This window comes from Ambystoma mexicanum, chromosome 12 (assembly GCF_040938575.1).
Source record: "Ambystoma mexicanum isolate Mex_15411 chromosome 12, UKY_AmexF1_1, whole genome shotgun sequence".
NCBI lineage: Eukaryota > Metazoa > Chordata > Amphibia > Caudata > Ambystomatidae > Ambystoma > Ambystoma mexicanum.
The window spans coordinates 656,499,352-656,526,920 of NC_090936.1; the positions used below are offsets into that span (position 1 = coordinate 656,499,352).

A 27,569-nucleotide genomic window follows, 5' to 3' on the forward strand; every position below is an offset into this window, starting at 1 on the left:
GTGTTATGCAAATTGTCATGTCAGCGATAATATTTGGAAGAATTGTACAGGTTTTAGTGCTGCTAATTGCAGCATGTGCCTTTAGGGACGAATGCACGTACATAGCATGTAAATGCTCGTTTATTTTGTGCAGTAGGATTGAAGTCATGTTTAAGTGTGTATAATGTAGCTGTGTATGTCACCCAGTGTTGGGGATGTGAATTGGTTTCATAGGAATGTATTACGTCTCTGTCATATTGTTGATGCCGTGATATTGCAGCAAATCCCCATCGCTTATTTATATGTCACTTCAAAGGTTTTGACAAGTGCAAATTCTTTGGTTTTTCTTGTGTCAGTGAAGTTTGCAAAGATTGCATCGCAGCACCTTGCGTGTTCCTGTAGTGATTTTTGGTGTGCAATCTACATGTCAGTAGTTGGAGTACATTGCATGGTTTAGTGTGGATTTTGTATGTTGTACTTTCTAACTAGTGATGTTGGAGAATGGGATATGGTAACACTCAATGGGTCCTTGTCAAGCAATGTGTCTGTGGACAGTTGTAGTTTTGCTGCACTCCTGTGGCGTGATATTAGTTTGGACTTGCCAACTTGTGTTGAAAAATGAGACAAGGGATCACCGAACTGGTCCTTGTCGAACACCTTGTTTGTTAACATGCTATGTCACGAATTTGTCATGTAGCATTATTTGGACTTCTCAACTAGTGGTGCTGAGTATTGAGGTAGACGAATTTATGGCTTACTGAACAATCTGTTAGCTAGCAGATTGTCCATGTATCTGGATGTTATACACCTCGTGAAGTGTTGGATTCATAACAGGACTTTGTTTGGTTTTGAGGTGTGGGTAAAAATTCATGCCACCCAGATGTTTACATTGTTTACATTGACAGACTTGTATATGTGGGAAGTGCATATTGTCTTAATTCTTGTCACTGTAATTGCCTTTTTTATTTGCTGGTTCTGCTGTCGCTGAAGTCGTGACAATACTCTGCATACACAATACTCTGCATACACCGAAAATGCTATCAATGGTTATAAATAGTGCAGTAGACGAAGTTTATGTTGATGGAATTATAGAAGATGAAATACAAATCTTAATGACATACACAAAACATGAATGAAAAATGAATATGATTAATGTACATTAACATGGAATAAGAAAATAATGTGATAACACAATGAAAGTAATTGACCAAAAAGTTGACTCAAATCGCTTAAACTAACCTAGGCAGGCAGGATTCGAAAATAAATGTCCAATGGAAACCTTGTTCTGAGGGAAAATAAATATATGATTGCAACAAGGTAAGATTTAAAGGGAAAAATAAATTATGCATGTGTTTGTGATTAAGAGCACAAACTATAGGAAGTGTAAAAAAAAATGTATTTTATGTATTACAATAAGCAATTGCCATGCACACATCACGAGTAGAGCAACACTGCAGACATGACTAGAGATATGGCATGGCAAGAACCACACAGTACTAGAAACCACATTATGGCCTGGATCATTATGGTTTTGTGCAGTATAGGAATACCATCCTCTCACTAAGCTATATATGTTTTTTAAACTCAGATTTATTGATTATCAAGAGAGTACATAAAAGTTACAAAAAACTATTATTGGTACATCATCATTCCGCAATAGTCTTAAAATACAAACCATGAATCAACAATTAGTAGATCCATTAGATAAGAGCAAGCTCTCCAAATTACTGTACACCTGTGAAGCATTCAGAGACCAACAAACATATGAAAAGTTAATACTATTGCCCAAGAACCAAATAAACACATCACAAACTCAGCACTGATTCACACAGTTTGAACAAAGCTGCTTAAAAACAACCCTTCAGACTAATCCAAAGGAAAACATTAGTGCCTAATTTCTAGGCTCTGTTTATAACAGCACACGGCAATTTGTGTGTAAATGCCCAACATAACATGTCATGTTTCTGTTCACAATGCACAATATGCAGAGCATTCATCAGGGGCAGTTTTCAGTGTCTTTACAACTGCATTTGGGCAAATACGACCATTGCAATTTCATTAGAAAACATGGGAGGATGAATAGCCCGATCTGCAACACAAACCGGATAAATGCAATCAATGCTCCGTGAGATCTACGAACACTTAAGACCACTGAAGACCCACACACAGCTATCACCAGTCACCTCAAATGTTGCATCTGTAACATGAGTACAGAATATCTGCTATTACACTCTGAAATCCACTAGCCAAACTCAGCCACAGTATCTTATTACACACTACCGGACTGGTGTATCACTAATAAACGAATCCCAAACTATACTTACCCCATCTGATGTATCGAATGGAACCATCTTTACATGGCGACTGTGAAGGTCTCTTACTGTGTCTCTGGAGGATTGTATTTAAGCGGGGTTGTTCAATCTGTGTGAGTCAGTGCTGAGTTTGTGATGTGCTTATTTGTTTCTTGAGCAACAGTATTCACGTTTGACAAGTTTGTTGGTCATTGAATGTTTCACAGGTGTACAGTGATTTGGAGAGGTTGGTCTTATCTAATTATTACTATTGCAGGATGATAATGTACCATTAATTATTTTTTGTATGTTTTATGTAGTATTTTGATCATTAATAAATCTGATTAAAAAATATATATAGCTTAGTGAGAGGATGGTATTCCTATACTTCACACAACCATAGTGATCCCGGCCACGTTGTGGTTTCTTGTATTTAGTGAATGTGGGGGCCGATCTGGATCATTAACACAACTTTGTGTTTTTTCCCCAGGGTTTCTCTTTTTTGCCAGCAAGAACCACACAATAACATGAGTGTGATAAGCGCATATGGCTGTTTGGATGTGATGTTGGTCTCTGGCCAACGTTCATTCATGCCTAGTGATGCATGTCACACATCAGGGCCAGGTATAAATGCCTGATAACTGCACTAGGAGTCACGTGAACTGCAATAGGAGTCATGTGGTTACTAGTCACCTGACAAGGGCCCGTAATGTATGATGTATGATCTGCTTCAGGCGAAGATTGTATCAGCTGGGTAGGCCAAACAAAATTGTACAGACCTAGCGTGGTGCTAATAAGTTATGTCCAGAAGGTCGGAGGATGTTCATTCTTAAAATAACCAACAACATGTATCATGCTGAATTTCTGTCTGAACCTCACTGTGTAGAATCTTACATAAATCTTGAGAATGCTGTGTTCATGGGCCTCTTGTCTGGGACAGGGATACTGCGGTGGGGTCTCTGTCCATTTCTGCACAGCTATATGGAAATAAACTTGATTCTTCTATGCTGCCTGGTTTTCCATCATTGGATTTATTGGGGGATTTCTACAGAGGAATGCACAATATGCAATTGTTTAAAAGACCCACTGCTCTATGACTTTGATTAACATGGGCACAGATTTTAGATAAGGTGTGCCGATGGAAGAGAGATGACTATACGATGGCATTTGTGGCATTAATAGGTGGTTCAAGTTTGACTTTGGCATCAAAGGTGACCCCCGCCCCCTCTACCTCCGTCCATGTCACATTTGTTTCATCCGTGAACCGGGTATTTTACTTCTGGAGTCTGGACCATCAAAACAAATAGGTGATCTGCACTGTTAATCGTATTATATGCACTTACTCTGCATGAGAATACTTGTATAGTCCAGAAATTCAAGGGCTCTGAATGTTCCCTCCCTCCTTGAGTGCTTTGAAACACTGCCTTGTATATAGGCGCTTTACAAATAAACATTACCATACCATAGATGTGTATTCTGGCTCCTAATGGATGTGGGTGCAGTCTTGTATGCTGTGTACCCAAACTTCTAGGACAACTTGGCATAGGGCTATCTCAATCATAAACGTTAAACAGAAAAAATAATGTAGATAGTATACCTCCATCACCTTAGGTAGCATATGCCAAGGACAGGCTATACTCTCCACAGTGGTAGGCCAGAAGAGAACAATCAAAGTACAGTAAGTACTAAATAAAAGAAGTATCCAAAGACATTCATATAAAAATATCCCTCTTTAAAAAAGCATATAATCGACACTAAAAATTCACCAACTCACTGCACAGAAAAGCCAGTAGGAATATCAACAAAATAGAAAGTTTGGATAACTTGAAATTCACGGACAAGGTAGCCTCCTAATTGCCCGCTTAATTTTTAAGGGAAGGAAACACAAACAAACCTTTCAGACATCTTTTTTCTTAGGATCAAGGTAAATTAGCAGTCAATCTTTATTTCAGGAAATATAAAACATTCCATAAAAGTTCATAAAAACAGTACACTTAGAACTACATCTCATTCCTATATATTGAAACAATATTAACCAAATGTATGTTTAAACAAGTGCGATATATACATCATGAATGGAAAGTATCAATGTTATATACCTCAACGGACCATAGAGTGGGCAAAAGACACCTAAAAATAACCATAGTGTCAATTGATTGGTCATCATATTTACTTTACAAGTCCAGTTGAAGGAAGACTGTGACTTAGGCTCTCTTCCCATAACATAAACTAATGGCAATCTCTGAAAACTGAAAAAAGTCATTAGTACATCTCATTCGTCTGAAGTGACTGCAGAGCCTTTTGATGCATGTCATATATAAGAACAGTACATTTTAATATCGTGGAACTGTTTACATTGTGTCGTGTTTTTCTGCAATCAGACATTTAGCATTAGTAGCAAAACTATCACGACAAAAACATTTCTGTCCAGTTTTATTAATTCTTTTTTTACATAAGAAAGCTATCTATTTTTGCAACTAAATTACTAATTGTTACTGTGAACTAGGGGCTGTATGTTGCTTCAAAGTGGGTTTGGTGAAATGTATTTACCTCCACCTATAAGAGTATGTAATTTCACTGCTATTTTGGAGGAATTACTGCCTGTTTTTGGTGGTATTTTGGTGGTATTTCACCTTGTAAAATGGTGGAATTACTGTTACCTTTTTTATAGCAATTGCCCTGGTGCAATTAGCACTGGAGGAATGACCACTGGGTTTTGTGGCATCAATTCCTCTGGCACTAATTCCACTGGCAGATTTAACGGCAGCAGAATTACCACCAATTTGATGATCTTGTAATTTTGCGGTGCGGTAAAGGTGGCAGTAACAGAATAGCCTTCTTGATGATTATTTGAGATAAGAAAGCGCTTGAAGGAGTACAACTACAGACAACAGAACTGCAGCTGAAGGGATCTAATCCTGGTAACACTGAGCAACTTTTTCATTTTGGGATTTAACCCAGATATATATATTTTTTGCAACAGGTTTAATTGACCAGGACCTGGAGTGCGCGCCTTGTCTTCCTTCATTTTTTACCTACAGTAACAGAATATCCACTACTTTTCTTATTGCACTGGCAAACTCGTAATGAGTCCCTAAGTGCGGCCATTGCATAAATGTGTCAAATTGGTCTATAGTATGTGCAAGTATTCCCAATTACCTTTTTTTTTAATGGGAACCAGTGTTGCTATTTTCCCTCTTCCAACTACTTACGGTTATCTCCAATATCAAAACAGCATTGGAAATATTTGCTAATACTGGATCCCAAATTTCAGGATTTTGTTTAAAAAGATCTAGCAGGAATTGCATCTAGATCCTGTACTTTGATTGCGGCTTGCTACAATCAGAGGCCCTGTATCTCTGTACTGTAGTTAAACACACTTGTAACTTGACTAAATGTCAGTTGAAAGAAAGTTGGCCAGTTAACAAGAAAGTTAGCATAATATGTGGCTTATTAAAAAGATTTAAGTAATGTTGACTCCACTGCTCTGCTAGTATGATGGCAATAAGTCCCATCAAAGCATGGTTCCTCTCAATCCTTGAGTAATAATTTCCAGAACTGCTCTAATCCAATACAAATGCAATGTCAACTAATGCTTCCCAAGCTGCACATTTTTCCATTTTTGCCTGTTCTAAGGGCGCTTCTATTTCCTTTTCTTCCTGCTGTGAGTGATTGTCACTCGATCCACAGGTACTATTTTGAAAACTCTCTGAAGGGCCTTGTTTACATTCTTTTTGAAATGTCTTCTGTTCAATATATCTATGTGTAAAATCAGCAATGCACTGAGAAATAGCTCATGTGGTAGCATAATCAAAGCTCTAATGATAAGAGCAGTAGGGCTAATCTACTATTTCTGCGAAACATTTACAAATAAGTCTACACATGATATTTTTGGGATCACCAGCTGTCTAAAAGAATGCCCATGTGTCGTTGGATACTTCAGTATCTTTAATACATTTGTCAGCACACTTGTACCCCCATGGATGATTGTCAACAATAGAACCAGAGGGCGGTGTTTACTTAATGTTTTAGATCGAGTAAAAAAATAAAAGTAAGCAGTCATATCAGAATACGTTTTCTGATTCATTTCCCTTAAACATGTCTCATATTGTAAGTCTGCATTTTTCAAGCCTGCATCACCCATTTTTTATCTAGTACAATGGTAGCAGGGATATTCATATCTGCATCCTCTTGGTCCATTTAACAATCATCTCCAAAAGCTTCTCCCTTATTTAAATGAGTCACCACTAATTAGTATAGCAAGGGTCCTTGGCAAAGGTCCATCTTCACCTCCAATTGTTCCTTGTGTTTATTAAGAACGTTGCTATTATTAGGACACTTACATGAATTATAAATAAAATAGCATACTAAAACTTATCCTAAGGACAAATAGTGAAAGTGACTTGAAAAGAACTTTGACTTGCTAAATATCCATTTTAAGTCATAGGCAAATGTCCAAGCTGCTTGAGCTCCTAGCTCTCTTTGAAGGTACATCATCTCTGGATTTTGATGAAAACTCCTCGAAAACATTGACTCCAAAGGCCAGGTTTCTTGCAACAAAATAATGTTGGGGACCTCCAAAAACATGTGAACCATTTCACTTTGAGTTGCCCTTGCAGTATGCCAGGGTATTCATTTTAAGCGACTGGAATTATTTTGGCTAGGCCTAACATATAACTTGAACTGCTGTCTACTTAAAGAGTGTTCTTTTGGTTTACATCATTGGGTCAGTCATTAGCCTCTGCACCAGAGAGTACCTCAAATGTATTAGTATGCATACATGGTTGGCTCCTACCCCCTCCAGGGAAGGGTGGAAATAATTGATTTATTTTAGTATGCCTAGAATCTTTTTATGGAATCTCAAATCCCCTCTGCCATTTCCCTATTAATGAAGGTAACATCCTGTGTTGACAGTGAAAAAAAACATACATCCCCATTGGAGGACTGTAAAAGAACACTTCTCCAGCATGGGGTCTGGCATGGATTCACATGCTCATGAATATTCCCTGTCTTCGGGCTGGGAATCCTCGGTAAAAGAAAAAACTGTTTCACTTTCACTTTGGTTTAGAGGAGAAATAAAGATGAAATTACTGTCCTCTGGGCAATACTGCCCCATCCAATGACAACCCTCTCCCTAAGCCCCGCCCCTGGCAGCTATCTTCAGATTTTTACTGCATGCTTTAGTGTTGGTAGTCCTAGAGTTGCTCTTGGTGCTATTTTGTACTTTTTTCCAAATTTTCATGTTGAAAGGTTCTATTTTTGTTTTCTGTGTGTTCCTATCTCCGTCGGCCAGCAACGGGGATCCGTTGTCGGTGAAGTTGAGCACCCCTCAAGCGTGATTATTCGTTGAAGTTTCTAGAGGCCATCTTGGGCCTACTTTATACCCTTCGACCATGAGAGAGGAGAAAAAGGAGTGAAGGACCCTCGTCAGGCTCTGCACCCAATGCGGGTTACGGAACGTCTTCGTCGAGGACAAACATCTAAAATGTCTATACTGCCTGCACCCGGACCATAACGAGCATAGGTGTGAGATATGCCTGGGCTTCATGAAGAAGACAAAGAAGGACGTGCTCGGTCAATTGGAGGAAGGGGATTTCTTGACATTGTTGGACCTAAAGGATGCGTACTTCCATGTCCCCATCCACTGGAAACATCAGAAGTTCCCAGGGTTCGTGGTACAAGGCTAACACTGCCATTTCAAGGCCTTACCTTTTGCCCTAAAGTCATCCTCAAGGGTGTTCACAAAATTCCTGGCCCGGTCACAGCCCAGCTGCGGCTCCAGGGTGTACACTTGTACCTGTACTTGGACGATTGGCTGATACCAGCCCGCTCCCGGGAACTAGCAGACAAGCACACAAAGGAGACCATCCAGTTACTGACAGAGCTGGCGTTCTCCGTGAAGTCCTCCTTAACACCATCGCAGAACACACTGTTCGTCGGTGCCAGACTCAACACTGTGGCTTGCCTCGTGTTCCCGTCGGAGGAGAGGCTAGCAGCCATTCAAGCAAAGGTACAGCAGCTGTCGTTGGAAAACACGGCCACGGTTCGGGCCTTCAAGTCTTTGCTGGACATGATGTCGTCCTGTATCTACCTCGCCCGTCTCCGCAGGTTGCAGATGCGACCCCTACAGCAATTCTTGGATCCACGTTGGATACAGGTGTCCAGGAATTTTAAGGGCAAGATTCCCCTCAACAAGGAGTTCCGGTGGGGGTGATAGAGTGGTGGGGGGTATGCTCCCACATCGCCAAGGGGAGGGGATTTCAAACCCTGCCATACCAGGAGACGGTCACCACGGACGCATCCCTGGAAGTTTGTGGACCTCACACCAGACATATACACGCCAAAGGTCTGTGGCTTCCGGAGGAGAAGGATCTGCAGTGTTGCACATCAACATCCTGGAATTACAGGGAGTTTTCTGGGCCCTCAAGTCTTTCTTACTGTCTCTAAGAGGCAAGGTGGTGAGGATCTTCACAGACAGCACCATTGGCATGTTCTACATCAGGAAACAAGGGGGCTCTCGGTCCCCGGTGCTCTCCACGGAAGCTCAAGACTTGTGGCATTGGGCCATCGGACAGGGGATGTTCCTTGTCCCGTTCCACCTGACAGGCATCAAGAACACCATCGCCGACTCTCTCAGCAGGGAACTGCGCTCCTGCCACGAGTGGGAACCTTGTCAGCATCAGGTGGACTGTCTGTTCATCAAATGGGGCAGACCTCTGATCGATCTCTTTTATCCGGCGGCAAACTCAAAGTGCTAGAATTTCGCCAGCAGGTTCCACCAACCGAGGAGCATGGTGGACGCATTTTCCTTCTGGTGGGAAGGTCTGTTTCTGTACGCCTTTACCCCGTCTCCTCTCCTGCTACGTGTGATCAACACACTCAGACAGTATCAGGGCAAGATGATAATCATCGCCCTGGCGTGGCTGAGGCAGATTTGGTATCCGGACCTACTCAGCCTGTCAGTGTCGCCTCCAGTCAAGTAGCCGGTACTTCCGGATCGGCTCACCAGGAAGGGAGGCGCAATCTTTCATCACGACCCAGGATTCTGAACCTGAAGGCATGGCTCCTGCAGCCTTAGAGTTTGGAAGTTATGAGTTTCCAGCGGACTGCAGGGAGGTCCTCGCCAAAGCCAGGGCGTTGTCGACACTAAAGTGCTACGGCCATAAGTGGAAGAATTTTGCTACTTGTGCCAGTCACAGATGATTACCCTTCTGAGAGTCACGGCTCCACAGATTCTTCCATACTTGCCGTCCTTGGCAAAAGCTGGGCTGGCTTAGGCTTCCATCCAGGTGTACCTGGCGGCCATCTCAGGCTACACCAAAACCCCCGGGAAGATCCTTGCTTTGGTCCCACAGACTCATCAAGGAGTTCCCCAAGGGGCTTTTTTGATCTTTCCCTCCAGGGAAGGCACCTGCCTCAGCATGGGAACTCAACGTGGTCCTGACGAGACTCATGGGGGCACCTTTCGAACCGATGGATGAAGCCCCACTCAAGTTTCTCTCGTGGAAGATGGCATTCCTTGTGTCCTTCACCTCGGCCAGACATGTGGGTGAGATCCAGGCCCTATCATGCAAGCAGCCATATCTGACTTTGCACAAATCAAGGTGATACTGCGTATGCAGCCCACTTTCATGACGAAGGTTTTGGCGGAATTCCACCTCAATAAGCCTTTGGTATTGCCTGTTTTCTTCCCAAAACCTTTGTCGCTGGCGGAGAGGGCCTTGCATTTGCTGGACGTTGCTCAGGCCTTGAAGTTCTATGTGGCGCGCACAAAGAGTTTTCGGAAGACTTCTCAATTGTTTGTGAACTTTGGACCTGTGAACCGTGGGAAAGCCTTATCCAAGACTTCCATCTCAAGATGGCTCCCTGGCTGCATCATGCACTGTCATCGGCTGGCAAACTGGCCTCTGCCTGAGTGTCTGAGAGCCCACTTGACCACAGCGATTGCTGCTACAACGCCGTTCCTTTCTGGTGTGCCCCTGCTCGACATGTGCAGGGTTGCAGCGTGGAAGTCCACGCATACCTTCACAAAGTTCTACTGCATCGACCGGGATTCCAGGGAGGAGTCCAGAGTCGGCTAGGCAGTGCTGCGCAACCTGTTCACTTGAGGTGAGTCTGTTCCAGGGGTAAGTGTTAATTGATTCTGTTGAGCCTTGCCACCTCCCGTGTTTGTGTAATGTGTACTGCTGTGTATTCGTTATTCATGAGCATGTGAATCCATGCCAGACCCCATGCTGGAGATGTTTTAATTTACTTACCTGTAACTATTGTTCTCCAGCATGGGTCTGGCATGGATTCACCTGCAAACCCTCCCTCCGACCGCTGTGTGGCTCTTCTTGGTCATACTGTCACTTCATGTGGTTACCACATGTGAAGATGGCTGCCAGAGGCAGGGCTTAGAGAGAGGGCTGTCATTGGATGGGGGCAGTTTGACCCAGAGGACAGTTGTTGGTTTAGAGGAGAAATACAGTTTTAAAGTGAAAGTGAAACTGCTTTTTCTTTTACTGAAGATTCCCAGCCTGACGACAGGGAATATTCATGAGCATGCCAATCCATGCCAGACCCCATGCTGGAGAACACTAGTTACAGATAAGTAACTTAAACCTTTTTTTCCTTTCAGCCTATGGAAGACCAAGCAAATTTTGTGTTCCTCCAAGCAGTTATTTTGAATTAATATCAGGAATTTGTGTGTCATAATTTCATTAATAAATGGTATACTTACACTATTGACCTTCAAAGATTTCACATCTGGCTGTACCCACTCATCCCTCGTAGCAATTTGAATATCTTTCTCAGTAATATCAAGTGATGGGAATATTATCAGTCAGCGCAAAGCCTTGAAGCGACTTTTAGTAATGTTGGGGTTAATTGAGGCTATTTGTAACATAACCCCCACATAGCGTGCCACTTAAGAGGAGTTTGAAAGAGAAAGAGTGACTCACCGCTGACCCACTGAGAAGGCAGATGGATTGGAAGATGTGATGATAAAGGGGGTCATCACGGGTTGGGCAGAGCAGTAAAAAATGCAGCGGTAACACTATTACCGCCGCAATATCGCTCTGCCCAATCCTGAGTTTGAACGGAAAGTTGCAGATTTACCTCCAGCTTTAAGCTGGAGGTAAATCTTGCCACTTCACGCCCATTTTCTGCGCTATTAGCAGTGGTGGTAATAGCGCCCAACATGCCCCATAGAGTCCTATGAACTCTTTAAAAAATGGGGTCTTACAGCCTTACTGCAACTCGGATCTGGCACTAATATCGCCGGACCCATTGCTATTCACGTTGGGCAGTATTCCTTGGGATTTACAGAGGAATACCACCCAACTTGTGATGAGGCCCAAAGTCTCCATACATTCATCCATTCATCCATTCCATTCAAATCCAAATTCATTTGAGGCTGGAGGCAGGCTCAATAGGTTTCAGAGGCTTGTTGACTTGGGCATTACATCTGAAGACAAGTTAGCATGCATTGCCTTTGCAACAGAATGTGTAATGAAAGGAATGGCAGTTGATTTATTGTGGCATTCTACGATCTTAACATTCAAATGTACATGTCGACAGTCCTCACTCCCTATTCTTTGTCAAACTGTGTCTCTGGGGTACTTTTTATTATTAATGGAGCATCAAAAATGGGGTATGGTATCCAAAGATGTAAATAGTGGTGCATCCAAATAAAGCCTTTTGGTGGTCCCTTCCTGCAATGTGTTGTGGCCAGTTACAATTACCTGTAAATTCAGTTGGGCCTGAGTTAGTGGAGCACATTTGCAAGCTGCTTCTATTGTAACAATCATATTAGTAATATTGTAAATTGGTAAGGATTCCAAAGTGTGATTCCTCTGTGACACTATTTGCCTTTTGGGTACTGGGGCTTTTTCCCCAAGAAACTCTTGAACCAGAACAATGTCTTGCACTTCCCAACATACTAGATTCTTTAGAGGCACCTTCATACACACTATCCTCCTTGTACATACCTGGGGTTTTAGGGTCTCTGGTGGTCAGCAGTAGACCTGCTCCTTGTTTCTCCAAACAAGAGTCCCTCTGTTCCTTAAGGATGTTTGGGGATAGTGTCTTTCTCCTTTTTTGATTGAGTAGGTCTCTGGTTCCCCCCATGTTCCAGTGGGGTAATCTCCTTCATGGATGGACCTTCCTCTTTTGCAGAAATTCCCAGAGGGTCTTGCTTCTGATGCAGTTCCTGCATGGAAGATGTTTAGAATGCTCGGAAATTCGAAATGGTAGAAGTGATACTCACTGTTCTCACTGTCCCTGAGCACTGTCTTTCTGATATCAATATGCCCTAGTTGCAGTTACTAATTCCATGCCATAATCACCCCTGCTTTACAGGTGAGTCTTTTATGGTTTCAGCTCAACCTTTGAATGACCCTAAATGAGGGTTGAATGTGTCACCTGGTGTGACAAGGGGCCTTCGATGGTTGGGCATAAGCCAGTTAGTTTCAGTTCTGTGAGTGAGGCTGCAGAGTAAACTATTCCAAGTATCATGTGCCGATTCCCAAACCACATTCTACCTAATCATGAGTCACAGACAGGCACGTTTTAACAGTTTTAAACATTAAAAACGGCATAGGCTCTCACTTACGTTCTGCCCATGCTCTTCAACAACTACTTTGAAATAAATTAACGTTCATAGCCAGCAACCAAAAACTGTGCACCAGAAACTTGTGCCACTTTATGACAAGCAACTGTGAAACTGTCTGCACTACCATCTGTGTGAAAGCAACTTGATTTATGGATCCTCTGCTGTGTGGCACTGGTCTGCATCTGAATCGCAGTGAAATCTGCAACCAAGAGCCACGAAGCAACAACACCCTAACTCACCTCCCATGTGCCTCTCATCGCTTATCTAACTTCACTACTAAAATCTTCCAACCTTACACTTCCCACACCCCTTCAGACGAACAACCAGGTCTAGTGTACTTAACAGACTCAGACTCTATGCATCTTTTATCAACAAACATTCTTGCAATTCTGCAGTGCACAACCTGGGGGCTGCCCATATGGCTAACCTGCCCTGGTCCGTACCCACCACAAACAAGAGCTTCGACCTGCATACATCAACACAACAGGTTTCCGCATTTGCCTCCCACTATCCGACTAACAGACCCTGTCCCACTTTCTAGCATAGCTATCTGCAGCAAGGCCAACATTATTGAAAGAAGAATGCTATGCATTTACATTATCGTGCCTTACCTTACTATACATGGGAGAGAAATCTATAGTGTGCATTTTGGAACAATTTTCTGACATGTGATTCCCTCTATGCAGCTTTTTTGAGGCAAAGACTGGATAACACCTTACGTTATTATTTGATATGTACAATGGCGCATTTCCCTGCAGTCATTGGTAATTTCAATTTAAAAAATAGCCGTGAAAATATTCATGTGAAGTAGACTTTTCGTCTGCTATTGTTTGTATATCCTAGAATGGTGTCACCTCTCTCAGATCTAGATCAGCAGGGACATATTAACATACATTTCAAGGATTAAATATTAATGCACTGGCAAACTTGGCCAGTGGAACAGTTTACTTAAAGCAGGAGAGTCTTTACCTATGTGTCCAGACGGACCCAGGTATCTCTTACTATGGGGGGTTTGTTTTTCCTATTTGTTTTTAATAAAGGCTTTTCTTTATTGGGTGATCACTCGATCCCATTCCCCTGCAATGCCACTGCCCTCAACACCCACGCCACCCCCATTACAACACATATTTCACATTCTTTACAAAGCATACATTCTCGCATTCTCTTTTTGCTGGCTTGGATTAATACATTTGTGCACAGTATCAACTTGCATTTTTTTTAAACTCGCATAACCTGCTGCTTCCTCTTTTCACCAGCCCAGGCAGAGCAATAGATCTTTTGTAATGGCACAAATACCAAGCAGACGTGCTGCTGCAGAAGATCAAAACAAACTCTACACGACATAATGAATTAGATAGGTTAGAAAAAAACATAATGGACAGCAATGAATGGCACTGTGGCCTGCTATTTTGGATACTGTGTGGGTCATGAGGAATTTAGAAAGGGGACTGGTCATGACGGACCTCTATGAGGTCTCACGTGTGTTCCCCTTTTCCCTGGTGTCATTCAACTGCACCTCCGAGAGGCTTGCTGATGAGCCAGTGCTACATGCAGCAAGGGAAAATAGTCTGCAATTGGTGTGGTTTGCGTGGGAATCGTCACGAGCATGTGGGAATGCCTAGAGGATTTAGCATGACCACAGACATTGACTGGATGGACACTTTACCAAACAGCATACACCGGCTGTGTCCGACTCCTCCCAGACCATCTCCATCAGATCTTCTCTTTGTATTCCAAGAGTTTTAGTATTAGTGCCACCTAATAGTCAAACCTGAAAAATATGAAGAGGGGATACCAAGTCTAAGCACCATCGGAAAACATTTTGGCTGCGGCTGCCAAGTCTTACATCCGCACCCAGACGACATACTAACTGTGCTACATGTGAGAACTTCCTGCAACTAAGCTAAATTAAATGTTCCCATCCTCCTTCCCCTCTGTAAAACCTCTCCAAAGCAATATATATTTTTCTGGAGCATCTTCCAAATAGTCCTCACCCACATTTAAAAGGTACTTAGATTAAACCTTGTATAGGGCCATCCGTTTTGTTTTACTCAAACAAGTGGACAAATAAGACCTCTGTTTGTTAAGAGCGCAAAAACTGAATTGCCACATTAAAGTGACAGTAATACCTATATCAGCTCTTGTTTAGAACATTCCAAGCCCCTATCTTTCAGCATTTTGTAGGCCAGAATTTAGAACGCACACAGAATATAGGTAACATGACAGCTGATTGAATGTACAATTTGATCCGAATTCTAATTAACAACCAGTGGTTGTGGCTTGGCCAATCAGGACACTTGGATTGCAGGCCTTGCCCCCCAGTAAATTCCTTAATTCCAGGGAGCCTGCATCTCTTTTCCTTGTGCCTCTGTCTCTGCTCATCTTTGCATAATTATCTGGCCCTTGTACCAGTGCCGATCCACCATCATATACACCTCACCCTTCATGGTCACGGCCCTTGGAAGCAATCATTTTGGCTGCGAGCCGTTACCAAAGGGTATGGCCCTCCAGTGTCGTTATAATGAAATCTTTCTCCTTTCCTCACGCCACCAACCAATGTCCTATTTTTTTCAGATCAGACTATTTATCTTCACTTAAAATATCAAGCCTGGCCAGCATGGTTCCTCACTTGCTCTTGGATTGCTTTATGATTCATTGCCTATATGGTTCTCTAGTTCTCACTTATTATGCAATTGTATTGACCTGTACCACAGACTGATGCCAGGAAATTTACCTATTCAACTGGATTTTAGTCTAACCTTCATAAGGAATGTATTCCTGCTCTGTTTCAAAATATGTAATGCTAGTTCTTATTCTTTGAAACTGGAAAATAATAAGTAACTGGAATCGCATTCTTTCTCTTATGAATTTCAAAAACATATTTTTTTAAAATTATTTTCTGCTTGACATTTGAGTCGGAAAATAATTTGTCCTGTATTATTTATAACATTATTGTGTTAGTTGCCCTTATTGTTTAGTGATCACTTCTGTCTCTATTTTGCCATAATTCTGTAATTTGATTGAATAAAATAGAATAAACATGATATTGTATACAATTGAATTGTGTTATTCTATCCATCAGCTGTCAGAACGCATGAAGGTAGTGGACGTAATAGGCACCAGAACATACACAGACGGAGAACAAATCATTGCACAGGTAAAGTTGAACTATTTCCATTTCACTGTAACTGCCAGCAGCATGGAGAACATTTTTGACACGTTTGTCAACAAGATGAAACCACCAAATATATTTTGAAAATGTCTCCTGTATGTGACCCCCTTTTCTGCAATTTCATGGTTATCGGCTGTGTGCTACATTTATGCATGAGACTCGGGTAGATGCTGAAACCACAACATATACACTTAATGTGTCTCCTTTTGGTTATTTGTCAAGAGAAAACCGTTAGAGAAAGTGAATGGATTTGAATTCTCGTGAGATTTCCTTGCTTATCACAACATATTCACCTATTGTCTGTAAGCAAGGAAACCTCTTGAGAATTCAAATCCATTCACTTTTCTCTAACGGTTTTCTCTCGACAAATTACCAAAAGGTAGATATGTTATGATTTAAGCATCTACCCATGTCTCATGCATGGATGTAGCACACAGCCGATTCCCGCTAAATACAAGGAGGGCCATTGTGAAGGCATCAGCACAGAGGTCCGCGAAAAAGAAACCATGCGTAGCAACCATCTACTTACAGAAGGAACCTTTCATGAAAAACCTCGTAAAATGTGGTTCTACCTGTTTAAATATGAATTGTTGGTTCTGATCTTTCTATGTAGTCACACCTTAATGGTATCATTGCTATATTGCTGACAGCACTTTTCTCTTTTGGCAAAGTCAAAATAAGGTTATCCGAGTAATTCATTGAAGACACCAACGTTTGGAATAGTTAATATTTTCAGTTTGATTTTCAGAAACATTTCTGAGATAAATACATTCGCAAAATTCAAGAACGTGCTGAAATATATTGATGCATAAGCAGTATTATGAGTTCAGCTGCTACAGTTTGGAAGGTTGGTATTTACGATCTGTTTAAAGATCTGTCCATTTTCAGATACAATAGCGAGAATAGGTGTATGCTGATGTTTTATCAAAACTCTGGCCACTTATGATGATATGATATGATAAGGCATTTGTAACGTGCCTATACATAAGTGTTTCAAGGCGCGACGAGGCAGGGGGGGGAACAAGGGGAGACAGACAACGATCTTACTAGGCCATGTGTCATTCGGATCGCGCAAGGGTAGAGGGGAAGGGAAAAGTGCATGGGGGAAAGGGAGAGGGGAAAGTGCAGTACAGGGTTATTAGCATACAGCATACAGGATAAATAACAAGGGCCAGCTGGTGGCAAGTGCGAGGTAAGTGCAGACAAGTGCTGGGAAGGGGGGCTGTATGGATACAGACACAGTCCCGTAGTGCAGGGGTTGCCGTGGAGGCAGTGCAGGGGAGAGTGGCTGGGCCGAGAACGGTGAATGGCCCAGTTGCAGATTCAGTGCAGTTTCAGTAGTATTAGCAGGGGAGAGGGGGAGAGAAAGCGGAGGCAAAGAGGAAGGTTTTGAGGTGCTTGCGGAACTGGAGGTGGTTCTCCTCAAGTTTCAGGGAGGTAGGAAGGCTGTTCCAGAGGGAGGCCCCTGCAGTGGAAAGAGATCTGCCCCCAACTCGTTGTTTGGCGAAGCGGCTGACCCTGAGGGAGTTGGAGGCGGATGAGCGAAGAGCTCGAGAAGGAAGATATTTAGGAAGAGAGAGTTGAAGGTATTTTGGCCCAAGGCCCCAGACGGCCTTGTGGACAATGCAGAGGGTTTTGAACTTGATCCTCGCAGTCACTGGGAGCCAGTGTAGTGATTTCAGTCCTGGAGAGATACGGTCCCTGGGCTTGAGGCCAAGGACAAGTCTTGCAGTCCTGTTCTGGATCAGTTGCAAAGGGCGGAGAGTAGAGGCGGGCAGATTAAGATAGAGGCTGTTACAGTAGTCCAGCTTAGAGAGAACCAGGGCTCTAGAGACAGTGAGCTTCTGGGGGAAGGAGAGGAAAGGAAGGATACCTCTGAGGAGGTGTAGCTGGTAGTGTGACTTCTTAGATACGTCGGATATGTGAGGAGAGAAGGAGAGTGTGGAGTCGAAGATGACCCCAAGGTTTTTTGCCTTGCAGGTAGGAGCAGGAAGAGGGCCCAGAGAGGCCGGCCAGAGAGCAGCAGGGAAGGAGGGAGTGGGAGTGCTGATGAGTAGAATCTCATTCTTACTGGCATTAAGGCAGAGGTCGTTGGCGGCACACCATTCCTGGATAGCAGAAAGACAGTCAGAGATGAGGGAAGGAGAAGAGGAGGCCGAGGGTAGCCTGAAAATGAGTTGGGTATCATCCGCATAGTACTGAAAGTAGGGGCAGAGAGCGGCGATGTGGTGGGCGAGAAGTGCCAGATACTGGTTGAACAGCCAGGGAGAGAGGTTAGATCCCTGGGGGACACCACAGGTAGAGAAGAAGATGTCAGAGAGGAAAGACCCCAGTTGGACCTGGGAGGGTCGATTTGAGAGGAAAGAGGTCAGCTACGTCAGAGCCTGACCAGTGATACCGAGGTTATCACGGAGACAGTTGAGCAGGATGGTATGGTTGACAGTATCAAAGGCAGAAGAGAGTTCAAGCAAAATGAGAACACATGGAATGTTAGAGTCATGGTTCGAGAGCAGGTCCTCACGGATGTTCAGGAGAGCAGTTTCCGTGCTTCTGGCAGCTCTGAAGCCAGACTGATGGTTATGAAGACTACCAACACATTCAGCATGGAGATTAAGCTGGGAGATGGCCAGTTTCTCCAGGAGCTTGCCCAGGAAGGGAGTGATAGAGATTGGGCGATAGTTAGCTGGGCAGGAAGGGTCGGAAGAGGGTTTCTTAAGAAGGGGGTGCACAAGGGAGTGCTTGAGAGTGGATGGGAAGGCTCCAGAGGCGAAGGAGTGATTGCAGAAGTCAGCAAGGGCAGGAGCCAAGGAGTCAATGTGGTCCTTGATAGTTTTGGAGGAACAGGGGTGGACCTGTTTTGACGAGACTTTCATAGATCGGACTTGTCTTGAAACCTCGTCAGCAGAAAAAAAGGGTAAAGGAAGAGAAGGAGAGAGGAGGGGTGGCTGCAGAAGAGCCAGAGGAAGGGCAGGGAATAGAGGGGGGGAGGTTATAGGAGGAGAGTGAGGACAGGATGTCCTGAGTTTTTGAAATGAAGTGAGAGGCCAGTGCCGTGCAGAGGGCCTGGGAGGGGACAGGAGAGGTAGAGACTGCAGCAGGGTTGGCCAGCTCCTTGCAGATTTTAAAGAGTTCGGCCGAATTGTTAGATGCCGCAGAGATGCGGGCTTGGATAAGGGCTCTCTTCTTGGTGAGAACGGAGAGCCGGTATTGCCTTTGGAGCAGGCGACAGGCCAGTTTGTCAGAGGATGAACATGAAGCACGCCATTTCCTCTCTGCCACCCTGCACTTGCGTTTAAGGGTGACGAGATCCGAGTCATACCAGGAGTTACATTTGGCTTTGGGCTTCAGGCGGGTTCTCATGACAGGGGCAAGGATATCAAGAGTATCAGATATAGCAGAGTGGAGAGTGTAGAGGACTGTGTCAGGGTGGGAGTCAGCCGAAGGGGGAGGAGGGGGCAAGAAGGTGGCAGCGAAAGCCTCAACTGACACGCGTTTCATGGGTCGGATGACCGAGAAGGAAGGTGGCAGTGATGGGGGTGGCTTTGCCTCTGGGGTAGGGAGGGTGAGGTGGGAGGAGAGGAGAAAGTGATCACTCCAGGAGAGAGGAGTGGAGAGAGGGACAGAGAGGGGAAGGTCAGAGGAGATCAGGGCATCAAGAGTGTGCCCTGCAGAATGAGTCGGCCCAGACGGGAGAATAGAGAGTGAGAGAGAGTCGCAGAGGTTGCGAAAGAGTCCAGAGGGAGAACAGGAGGCATCCAGGTGGATGTTGAAGTCTCCAAGAAAGAGGAGTTGAGTGGTTGAGGACAGGAGTGAGGAGGAGAGGTCCGCCCACTCGGAGAGGAAGGAGGAAATTTGACCAGGTGGCCGATAGATAGTAGCCACGGTAAGGGAATGGCTAGGAGAGAGAGAGAGTCGGCAGACAAGACATTCAAAAGAGGAGTAGGTCTGCATGAGAGTAACAGTGGCAGGAATCCACTCAGGGAAGATAAGAGCCACACCTCCCCCCGCACGGTTGGGCCTGGGCACAGAGAGTATCTTGTAACCGTCGGGTAGGAGTGTGTCAAAGCTGGTGACAGAGCTGGCCGTGAACCATGTCTCAGTGAGACGGAGTACATCAAGGTCAAGTTCCTCAAGAAGGCGGCAGATATCAGAGGAATGTTTGACGGCAGAGCGAGAATTAAGAGTGGCAATGTGGAGAAGTTTGCCATCTTTGAAGGACTTCCGGGGAGGGGTACAGATCAGAGGTACGCCCTGCGGAGGTGAAGAAGGAGCACGAGAGGGGGTGGGGAGGGAGGGAAGAGGCAAGTTAGTCGAGGACAGAGGAGGGGGCACAGCAGGAGAGGAAAGGAAGTTGATGAGGCATGGGAAGCGTCTATCGAAGAGGTGCAGGTTGGCCTGAGGGCCTTGGACCAAGACGGTCCCATTAGCATAGACATTAATGATGGCCTTAGAGGAGTGGAAGGAAGCCAAGAGGACATCCCAATGGGTGCCACCATTAATGGGAGAAGAGGAGAAAGGCGAGAGCACAGAGACCATATGAAGGGTCCATAGGTCAGGAGAAGGCACGAAAAAGAGGATGTCAGTGAGAGTTTCATTGGAGGAGGCACTAGTGTAGGTGTCAGCGATAGGGAGGCCTGGGTTGGAGACCAGGATGTCCTTTTTAAACTTTTTCCTACCAGATTTAGTGAGGAGAGCAGGATAGTCAATGGAGAAGCAGTTAGAAAAGATTGGTGAGATAGAGAGCAACATAGAATAGGAGGGAGTGGGTGGGGGAAGACAGGACAAGCGCAAGCGGACAGGAAGAGAGCGGCAGGCGTTAGTTTACCACAAATTCAGAACATAGTAAGCGTATCAGGTACACAGTGGAGAGGCCACCTAAGTTTGAAAATCCTGCAGAGGGAGAAAAAACCCTAGTTTACCACAAATTCGGAACACGGTGAACACAGTAAGGTGTATCAGGTACACAGTGGAGAGGCCACCTAAGTTTGAAAATCTTGCAGAGGGAGAAAAACCCTAGTTTACCACAAATTCGGAACACGGTGAACACAGTAAGGGGTATCAGGTACACAGTGGAGAGGCCACCTAAGCCTGAAAATCCTGCAGAGGGAGAAAAACCCTAGCTTACCACAAATTCAGAACACAAAGATGTGTAGCCACACTGCGAGGAAGTGAACAGGTAGGGGTGGGGTGGGCCGAAGGAGCAGGTGGAGCTCACAAGATGAAGCGGTGGAATGGCCCTGGCGTCCCCTGCGGACACCTGCAGACACACCGGGAGCCGCAAAGGAGGAAGCCGCCCTTTGCCTAAGGGGGCCCTTAGCCGCTGCGGCTGCCGGGCAGGGGCTGCCCTGGTAGCACCAATAAGAGGAGGAGGAGACACGGGCCGGCAGCCAATCAGGGGGGAGCTGGGAGGATTGGAGGCGGGAGGGAGGGAGGGGACCAAGGAGAAACACGGAAGGGGAGAGAGAGGGGCTGGGGAGAACACACGTGGGGAAAAACAATGGCAGCAGCCCAAAAATGGGCAGAAAAACAACACACGGCCCACGGAGGGCTCAAATACCTTTGTCTGGGGGCCTGCAGTCACCGGCTCTGCCTGATGGAAGTGGCGAGCGGGGTGGACTGCAGGCAGCCTAGCCTCGAGAACACACGGGCCGGCAGCCAATCAGGGGGGAGCTGGGAGGATTGGAGGCGGGAGGGAGGGAGGGGACCAAGGAGAAACACGGAAGGGGAGAGAGGGGGGCTGGGGAGAACACACGAGGGGAAAAACAATGGCAGCAGCCCAAGAATGGTCAGAAAAACAACACACGGCCCACGGAGGGCTCAAATACCTTTGTCTGGGGGCCTGCAGTCACCGGCTCTGCCTGATGGAAGTGGCGAGCGCTGTGGACTGCAGGCAGCCTAGCCTCGAGAACACACGGGCCGGCAGCCAATCAGGGGGGAGCTGGGAGGATTGGAGGCGGGAGGGAGGGAGGGGACCAAGGAGAAACACGGAAGGGGAGAGAGAGGGGCTGGGGAGAACACACGAGGGTAAAAACAATGGCAGCAGCCCAAGAATGGGCAGAAAAACAACACACGTCCCACTTGGTTGTATGCCCTAACCAACTCAGACGAGAATGGCCTTGAGGCCATTTATGGTGGACAGTCGCAGTGTAGCCAGTATTCAGGTTGTAGAACTTGAGTAGAACAACTGGGCTAATTACTGCCATCCTGTAAAGTTTTAACAGGTTCTGCAGGAAACAAGGCATATTTCGTGGTGGGTATTATATCTCATGTTGTAGTGCCACAGAGCTGGGATTTCAGAATGGCAGCAGAGTTGAGACTCTTAACAGTCACAGACAACCAACCATGAGCAAGGAGCCACTATAGTGCATGGAGGCCTCCTTGGCAGCATGCACCTATAGCCATCTTCTTTCTGCCCATTGACATTTGGGGAGTAAAAGATGACTTCTTATAGAACTGTCTGTTACGCTCACCTGGTTCCCACAGGGGCGTCGATCGGAGCCGGACAGCGGCGGTCTCCACCAACATGATGCGTAGTGCCGAGATGACTGTTTGGACTGGCCCGCCTAATCTTGTCTGCTTGACCCGTAGAAGTATTCTCCTGCAAGTGGAGAAAGGGATTTAGCCACCCGTGGATTTTAGTGATGGCCACCTCCCACTGTTCTCGTTCTCCCCACTTGTCACCTCCGATATCCCCTTTTAGTAACCTCACCTTATGTTTTTAAATGATGAGCTCTCCATCCTGCGTCGCATGCAAGGGCGTGTAGATACCAGTTACTTCACTGGTTTGAAGGTACTGGAGGAGTTCCGGAGGAATATTGACTCTGGGGTTTATAAAGTTCAAAGAGTTCAATATGTCCGATGTTCAGTCTTGTTCCGTTCCTTTGTTGAATTGCAGCTGGTCCAAAAGAATATTGCCTGGAGGCAGCCGATTGCGTTCAGGTAAGAGTCTGTATTACACAACACTGTCCGGTAAAAGTTGCATGAGTTTAACTTGTTTTCTCTCCCTTTATAGGTGCGGCATATGAAGATGAGGCGTATTAAAGGGTAATGCCTCCGTTGGTAAATCATGTAAGCCTATGGTGGTAAGAGATTGTATTTGTCGGCTCTCTTGGCTCACCTTGTTATTTCTTTTGTTTTTCCCCCCAGGTGCTGGAGTTCGACGAAGAAAATGATGGAGGCAGCGCTGAGTCGAAAGATGCTGTGGACTGGTGAATATGGCACGGCGCTGCTGCTGGCGATGCGACGCGTGCTGGAATAATGTCCTTTCCAGGCTCGGAGACGTGCTGGATCCGGAATCAGTTAAGGAATTAAAATAATGTCTGTGATCTAACCTTTTCTCCTTCTTTCCCCTTTTTCTAGGAGCTCCGGATTCGAGGCGGGCGTGGCAGAAGACTGGATGCTGACTTGCAGGCACGGTGAGCGTTACGCTGCAGGATGCAGAATAACGCAAAGCGTGTGTTGCTGTTCGGACGTGGTTTAAATAGCCTCCAAAGTAGTCCCAGGTAAGAAGTTCCCCAGAACCACACCCGAGTAAAAAATTGTCCCCGTAATAAAATAGTCCCATCCAGGCCTCACGTTGGCTTGGATTCATTTGCAGCATGGTCTGCATGTGGTAAGTAATGTCTATGAGCCTGGCGCCTATGCCGCCAGGACTGTTTTCTAAGATGAGCCTGGCGCCTAAGGCGCCAGGACTGAACCCAAACAGCCCCCAGCCGGGGCTGCTGGGGTTTTAACAAGTATCTTGATGCCTGCTCCCGGGCTGATGGACTCGATCCGGATGCCCGAGGGTAGTCATTATGACAGCACTCCCCCCCAAGGCCCCTCCTAAAGTTGTTCTTCCCTTTGGTCCTGGCTTGTCTGGGAAGTTCAGATGGAATTTTTTCACCAACCGAGGAGCATGAAGGTGGTCACTAGGTTCCCATGACCTTTCTTGTGGTCCGTAACCTTTCCAGTCGATTAAATAAAAAAGTCTTGATTTAACCATTTTAGAGTCCAGGATGTTTTTTACCTCAAATTCACGTTCTCCATCTACCAGGATGGGGTCAGGTGGTTTGGTTAATCTTGTCCCGGGTTGAACTGGTTTTAGAAGTGAAACATGAAAGACAGGATGAATTTGCATATTAGAGGGTAATTCTAATTTGACGGCCACCGGGTTGATAATGGCCTTAATGGTGTAAAGTCCCAAATATCTAGGATTAAAAGTCTGAGTTCCTTTCAGAGGTATGTGTCTTGTAGCCAGCCAAACTTGATCTCCAATCTGATATGGTGGAGTCTCACTTCTATGTTGATCAGCATTTTTCTTGTATTTTTCTTTTGCTAGTTTCAAATGTTCTGTTGCCTCTTTAAAGGCTTGTGTAATAGTAGAGTACAGATGCGTCACTGCCGGCATTTCTAAGTGCTGGGGTGAATCGAGTTCTGAGGTTCGAGGATGATGTCCATATATGGTATAAATGGGGCTTTGTCCGGTTCCTGAATGTACAGAGTTATTGTATGCGTATTCAGAAATCCATAAAATATCCTTCCAATTACCTTTGGTTTGGTGAAGCATACAACGTAGGTATTGTTCAAGAGTCTGGTTGGTCCTCTCCGTCTGACCATCGGTTTGGGGATGGTGACTGGTTGATAACCTTACGTCGATTTGCGCCAATTGACAACATGTCTTCCAAAATTGCGAAATGAACTGACTACCTCGGTCAGAAATTAAAACGGAAGGAAATCCATGTATTCGAACAATATTTTCGAAAAATTCCTTGGCCAAAATGGAAGCGGAAGGTAATCCTTTTAAAGGAATAAAGTGGGCCATCTTGGAAAAAAGATCCACAATAACTAGAATGGTGTTGAATCCATTACATGGCGGTAGATCTGTAATAAAGTCTAAAGACAAAGTGTGCCATGGTGTGGGTGGAATATCTAAAGGTTGTAAAAGACCAGCTGGATTTTTCTTCTGACTTTTGTTTTGGGCGCAGATGCCACAAGATAGTACAAATGACTTTACGTCTTTTCGCCAGGTGGGCCACCAGAATTGTCTTTTAATTTTAACTTCAGTCTTTGCAATACCTGGGTGCCCTTCCATCAGAGCATCATGGTAATTGGGGATGACTTGTTCTTGTAGTTCCTTGTGTGGTAGAAATAGACACCCTTGATAGTAAGGTAAGTCATTGATGAATGAATAATCTTGGCCCTTTTTTACCCAGTCCTGCAGGGCTGCTGAATCGAAAAGTTGTTGGATTTTTAAATGAATATCTTCTAAAGTCTGTAGAGTAGTTATGCCAAGAATTCTTTGTTCTGGAATTATAGGCACCAGTTCTAGGTTCGAATATGCTTCTCCCATCCCTATTCGGGATAAGGCATCTGCCTTACCATTCTTACAACCTGGTCGATAAGTGATCACGAAATCGAATTCGGCAAGGAATAATGCCCATCGAAGTTGACGCGATGATTGGGCCTTGGCTGTTTTTAAATACTGCAAGTTCCTTTGATCGGTGATTACAGTAATGGTGTGCCTTGCACCGAGAAGATAATGCAGCCAAGCCTTGAAGGCGGATTTGATGGCTAACAACTCTTTATCGGTAACCGCATAGTTTAACTCGGGTGGCCGAGAACTTTCTGGACCAAAAAGCTACTGGATGAAGTTGACCGGTTTCAGGATCCTTTTGGGACAGGACAGCCCCCATGGCTAAACTGGATGCATTGGTTTCAACTATGTATGGGAGCTTGGGGCGTGGATGCTTTAAGACAGGTGCCGACGTGAATTTCAATTTTAGCTCTTGGAAGGCCTTTTCAGCCTCTTCGGTCCACAAGAAGCGTTTGTTTTTTTGAAAAAGTGCTGTGATGGGGTGTACAACATGTGAGAAGTCAGGAATAAATCTGCAGTAGAAATTAGCAAATCCAAGCATGCTTTGTACCCCTTTAACTGAACTGGGTGATGGCCACTTGAGAATTGCGTCCACCTTTCGAGAGTCCATTCGGACTCCTTTTGGAGTCAGGATAAATCCAAGGAATTCAACTTCTGTCGCATGAAAAACACATTTTTCCAATTTTGCATATAACTTGTGCTGGCGTAGTTTCTCGAGGACTGCACGAACGGGCTTAACATCGTCTGATTCTGAGGAGGAGTACATTAGAATATCGTCTATGTATACGACAACACAGACGTCAATGAGTTCACGAAGGACATCGTTCATAAAATACGGGAAGGCTGCTGGTGCATTGCACAACCCGAAGGGCATCACCTGATATTCGAATAATCCATACTTGGTGCGAAAGGCAGTCTTCCATTCGTCGCCTTTCTTTACACGTACCAGATGATATGCCCCTCTGAGATCTAATTTAGTGCAGATGCAAGCGTCCTTTACTTGGTCTAGTAATTCGGGGATCAGAGGCAATGGGTATCGGTTCTTCACCGTGATCTGATTTAATGCGCAGTAGTCAATGCACGTTCTGAGGTCACCTTCCTTTTTAGGCACAAAGAACAAAGCTGAGGATGCAGGGGACTTGGATAGACGAATGAAGCCATTAGCAAGGTATTGGTCCAAGTATTGTCATAGGTGAAGGTTTTCGGGTTCCGTAAGGGCGTAGATCCTACTAAATGGAGGTTGTGCACCGGGTATGAGGTTGATTTGACAATCTTATCATCTGTGAGGTGGTAAGGTGTTTGCCTGTTCTTTTTGGAAAACATCCTGGAATTCTTGATATTCCTGAGGTAGCTGCACGACTGGATTAGCGACTGTGGCCAGGCCTTTGTTCAAGGTTTTTTCTGGGTAACAGGTGTATGCACAATCCGGGAAGGTCATTCTCTTCTCTCGCCAATCAATACAAGGATTATGTGTTTCCAACCAAGGTATCCCCAGTACTATTTGGAACTGCAGGGCTTTGATTAAATCAAACACAATAGTCTCTCAATGCCCATCTTGACCCAACAGTGTCATCTCTGTGGTGGAATGAGTTACAGGCCCAGAGGCAATTTCAGTTCCATCGACTGTGGTGATGACATCCGAAGTGGTCTTTTTGCATAGAAGTAGATTCATCCTGGAAGCCTATTCGTGGTCCATATAGTTTCCTACGGCCCCACTATCAATGTATGCCCTTACTGCGTGCATACGTGATGGCTACCTTGGATCAATAAGGACCATTGATATGATTAGGTGCGAGGTCTGAGTGTCCTTCTTCAAGCTCGGCAAGCGGACCTCTATGCTTGTCGGGCGTGGTCGTTTCCCGAATCAGGCTCTGTTTGATTTCTATCAGCAACTCCGACTACTTTCTTGGATGGTTTTATAGGGCAATCCCGTAGAAAATGTCCTGAGGCGCCACAGTAGAGACACAATTGCATCTGTCGTCTCCTTTCTCTTTCCTTTTGAGTTAAGGGTCCCTTTACCCCCCCGATCTGCATAGGTTCTGATGCATCTGTTCCTTTGGGGGTAACATTGGGTTTAACCAATACCCGATTCTCGAACTTAGCTCGATCAGCCTTTCTATTCTGAAGTAGGTGGTCTAACTGGACCACTAAGTCTATATATTCTGCGCAATCCTGAGG

General features: G+C 45.0%; 1 protein-coding gene across 3 annotated transcripts in view; it reads left to right on the forward strand.

The window, feature by feature from the left end:
- PRKAR2B (protein kinase cAMP-dependent type II regulatory subunit beta) overlaps positions 1-27,569 on the forward strand; it is a 1,073,797-nt gene that overhangs the window by 849,966 nt on the left and 196,262 nt on the right. For all 3 annotated transcript variants that reach the window (XM_069629133.1, XM_069629132.1, XM_069629134.1), the window contains exon 8: positions 15,947-16,021. In XM_069629133.1, the coding sequence (XP_069485234.1) occupies positions 15,947-16,021 (75 nt within the window). The remainder of the gene's footprint in view (positions 1-15,946; positions 16,022-27,569) is intronic.